The sequence below is a fragment of the Capsicum annuum genome, chromosome 1 (genome assembly GCF_002878395.1).
Source record: "Capsicum annuum cultivar UCD-10X-F1 chromosome 1, UCD10Xv1.1, whole genome shotgun sequence".
In the NCBI taxonomy this organism is placed as follows: Eukaryota; Viridiplantae; Streptophyta; class Magnoliopsida; order Solanales; family Solanaceae; genus Capsicum; species Capsicum annuum.
In genome coordinates, this window is record NC_061111.1 from 88,644,090 (window position 1) to 88,648,578 (window position 4,489).

At 30.3% G+C, this 4,489-nt stretch overlaps 1 protein-coding gene across 2 annotated transcripts in view; it reads right to left on the reverse strand.

Moving 5' to 3' along the window:
• Positions 1-2,326, reverse strand: part of LOC107877623 — an 8,284-nt gene extending 5,958 nt beyond the window's left edge. The window contains exons 1-2 of one of the 2 annotated variants that reach the window (XM_016724327.2): positions 1,889-2,326; positions 280-644 (exon numbers count right to left, since the gene is read on the reverse strand). In XM_016724327.2, the coding sequence (XP_016579813.1) occupies positions 280-644; positions 1,889-2,114 (591 nt within the window). In that variant the 5' untranslated portion in view covers positions 2,115-2,326. The remainder of the gene's footprint in view (positions 1-279; positions 645-1,888) is intronic. The other variant, XM_016724321.2, reaches the window with a different exon arrangement.
• Between the last annotated feature and the right edge of the window lie 2,163 nt (positions 2,327-4,489).

Here is a 4,489-nt window from a genome sequence, read left to right on the forward strand (position 1 = left end):
GTTTACAAAAACACCAAACTCCGTGCTACTTCATGTTTAAGACCACAAGTTTCAAAGTCTTTCATTTATATCTTAATCTATGTGATTCAAACTATGTCACATAAATTGGAACTCCATGCTATTTCATATTTTAGACCACAACTTTCAAAAGTCTTTTCATTTCTATCTTAATCTCTATGTCATACTCACATAAATTGAAACAGAAAGAATAATAAACCGGAATCACCACAGCATCAAAGAATTTCAATTCTAAAAGAAAACTGGAAACAGCAATAATACCTCTTGTCTAGAAAAGCTGGCTGCTGACGCAGAGTAAACAGAAGATGAACGTGAAATAGATTCAGAACCCAAATTAGAGCCTTCATGATCATGATAAACCAAAGGTGGAGGCTCTTTAGGAACTGGTGAATGAACCAAGATTTCAACCACATCAACATCCCACAAAATCCAATCTTGAGTAGAAGTCCTATGTGGGATATTGTGTGTGACAGAATTTCTCCAAGGTGGAATACTATCATTAGCCCTCAAGAATTGACCTTGCTTTGTCCTAAGCTTTACTTGGTGCCCTTCTCTAATGGGTTCCCATTCTATCGAAGAATCAAGCCTTTGTGGCAGAGTTTGTAGAACTTTCCTCCCTGTCATACCTGTGGGGATCGAAATAACATTCGGCATACAGAACTAACAAATGCAAAACTTGAATGATCATATCCTTTGTAAACAAAATTCTTTGAGTGACTACATTGATGATGGTTTTAGGGGGAGTTTGACCATGAATTATTTTTACAAAACACATTTGGCCATAAAATACTGAAAAATTCCGGAATTCAATTTCAATTTTCAAAGAACTTGAAAAACAAAACACTAAAAAGTTGTTTTCACTTTTTTTTAGTCCAAATTACTCACAAAAATTCAAAAACAACTTCATTTTGTAGTCATGTCCAAACACAACCCCAATTTCCAAATATCATTCTTCATATTGAAAACAAAAACAACTTTTTTCAAGTACTAATAATTTTCTTGGTCAAACGACCCTAATTGTATAAAAGAAAGATCCCTTTAGTGAAAAATGATTAATTTTTCTTTGAGAAAGCAAAATACAATTACATTAATGATATGATATACCCTTCACAAAATATTAAATAAAAGAGATTAAAGACACAAGTAATCTAGGCTATAGCCGAAGTTGTTATAACACATCTAAATTTTCCTGGCTCTTATTATCCATAAACTCATTTTTTTCTATATTTTTGTGCGCATAAAAATATGTTGCTACTTGACAACAGTGTCAGCATAAATGAGCACAAAAATAACAAAAAAAAAAAAAAGAATTTAGGAATATTAAGATTCTCGTAAAGTTTAGTGTATTTTAGCAACCTCGAGTACGGTTTAGGTGTTACTTGTGCCTTATTCTAAATAAAATGACAATTTGCATCACTCGTTAAATATATAATATTTCCTTAGTTTAAAAAGGAATACTTTCTTTTTTAGTCTATTTGAAAAAAAAATAACTATTTTTTTTTTTATAGTATTTTAATTTTAACTTTTCACGTAACATGTTTAGAATCACAAAATTAAAAAATATATTAATATATTTGATACAACTTTAATTTAAGATTATAAGATTCAAAAATCTTTTTGATTTTTTTAAACTTTATATCAAGTTAAGTTAAAATAGATAATTCTTTTTTAAAGAGAAAATTAATAAATTTAATATTTTAAAAAATATATTGAGAAATGACTAAAGCTAATAAAAAGAGTAACTTAGCAACTAAGTAATGATTATCTCTAGATTTTAAATAAAAACGGATATTTTTTTAACATAGCTGACAAGTAAAAGTGTACAAGGGAGTAATAAACTAAGAAAAATCAGGGCAAACTTTAACAATACCTAAAAGAAATCTTTGATTTGAAGCAGTGAGGTACTTGTTGTAGCAACTTTTGAGGCGAATTATGTTGTATTTTTCAGGACTGTTGATGAATTCAACTGTCCAAGTTGCATTCTTGGAAGCCCCATCACGATCTTGAATCACTGTTTCTTCATCTTCTTCTGCTGTTAAGTATTTTTCATGGTAGCTACGAAGCCTTACTGCTTTTGCCTTGTAAAATAGGTCCATTTTTTCTGCTTTCTTGATAACAAGACTCTGTAAGAATAGTATGAAGAAAATTAGAAATATTATTGTTTGATTGTTTGTGTTTAGAGGATTTTATAAGAGAGTTGAAAATGGCGACAATTGAGTTGATCTTAGTTTCTTTTTCGGTTTTAGAGTATCGTAGTATTTATAGAGCAAGTGGTAAATGTGAGAGAGAATGCAAGATGACCCCCTATGTTTTGAGGGGATATTCAAAATAATCCCTTGTGTATCACCTGAATAGTTTTGGTCCCCTATGTTTAAGGGGATAATCAAAAGAATCCCTTGTGTATCACCTGAATAGTTTTGGTCTGCTAAGTTTATCAAAAATTAATAATTTTAGCTTCTTCTTTTTTTGGTTGAATATTAATAATTTGTGGTCGTTCGATCCGACAACTACAGTGAAAAGAGAAATATTTAGCCACAAAATCAAGAAAGTCTCGTTAAACTTTAAAGATTAAATACTACTCCCTCTATTTCACGATAAGTGAATTGTTGGAGCAATTTTAATATTTCAAAATAAGTGAATGGTTCACAATTCAAGGTAAATGTTAAAAAAAAATTCCAAATCTACCCTCCATTAAATGCGCATTGGGAATGATGTATCATGTGTCTTTGCTTTTTGAAAAGGGTAAAAATGAAAAAACATGATAAATTTATATCTTTACTTTTTTTCTTAACATGTGTGTCAAAATTCAATAATTAACTTATTATGGAACAGAGAAAGTAACAAGTAAGTACTCTAACTTTGATAGTATACATGTAGACACTTCAACTCGTCTCTGTCAATTATTTAAAATTTTGACTTATAAAATAATCATCTAGAAACATGCAGAACTTATGTGGCATTATGTTAGTGTTGGTGTTCTTGAGACTTTATAGAAATGTTGAAGTGTTAAGTAGCAAGTTGAAATCAAGTTGAAGTACCTAAATAAGCACTCTCAAAATTGAAATGTTAACTTATCAGGATTATCAGGTGAAATTAAGTTTGAGTGTTTGTTTATATATTATATTAATTCTAAAATATGCAACACAAACCATTATACTAAATACTATTTTTTAAAAAACACCAAAACTTATACAGTAAAAAATTGCATTATACTCTAAAAATAACTTAAACTATAAAAATTGTCCTAGAAATATAACGTTAACTTTTGAGAAACTTAAAGATGAAATGGTTTGGTGGACCCTTGTACTTGTTCGAGTTTGTAAAGTAAACACCTCTACATAGCCTTTTGTCATCTGAACCTTTGAACTCATCAAAATATTATATTTTAAGTTCCTCTGATCGTTGATCATGCTTATTGGCACAAAAATAGCTGAGTTGGACAAAACTCGTGGATGCGAGTGAGGGTCATTTTTACGTTAACATAATTTTTAAAAATAAAGAGAAAAAAAAAGTCCTCTCTCTCTTCCCTTCCTTCTCTTTTGCACCACTGCAACCTCAAGGCTCTACCATTGCCACCACTATAGCGACCCTTCACCTTCAAAGAAGCACCACCATACAGCCGTCCCTCCAAATCTCTCTTGTTTCCTATGGTGCACTGGTTCGCCCCCCCTCCCCCCGCCCTCCCACCACCACACACACTGCACCATCATTACAGGTTACAACCCTCTCTTCCCCCATTCCTTTCCTTTGCCTTCGCACCATTGCAGCCCCAAGGCACCATCATTACAACCACTACAGTCGCCCCCCACCCTCCGTCGCACCACAATTACAAATTAAACCCCCCACCCAACAAAAGAAAACCTTTCTTCCTCGTGTGCACCGTTACAGTCCCCCGCCATTCACTCTTTTAATTTTTTAATTTTAATTCACTCTTTCAATTTAAACTTTTTATTTTTTTAGGATTAATTTAAGGTTAAATCGAAAGTGAGTGATAGTGAATATTGAAAAACTAATGAACTCCATGGATAAGCTTGAAGTTTTTGTGGATTTATTAAAGATATTTAAATTTGAAAATTAGAAATTGATTGTGTTTGTGTATATGAATTTATAGTTACAAATTTAAATTAGTTGGAAAGAAATTTTAATTATTTGAAATGAATTTGATGTTCAGCTTGTGAGCAAACATCAAGAACATGAATATTGAAATAATTTATAAAAGTTGTTTATTTAATTAATTTTTTTAATATTTAATTTCTTTTGTGACATTTAAAAATAATGTGAAATTCAATGTAATATTTAAAAATGACGTGAAAACTGACGTTGAGGCGGTTGAAAATGAATATAAATTGTTATTTTTAATTTTTAAATAATGGTGGAGATGAATTTTATTTTAAAAAATAAAATCTTAATTTAATATTATTAATTAATAGTTTTTTAAAATTAATTAATTAAGATATTATGACATGTCATT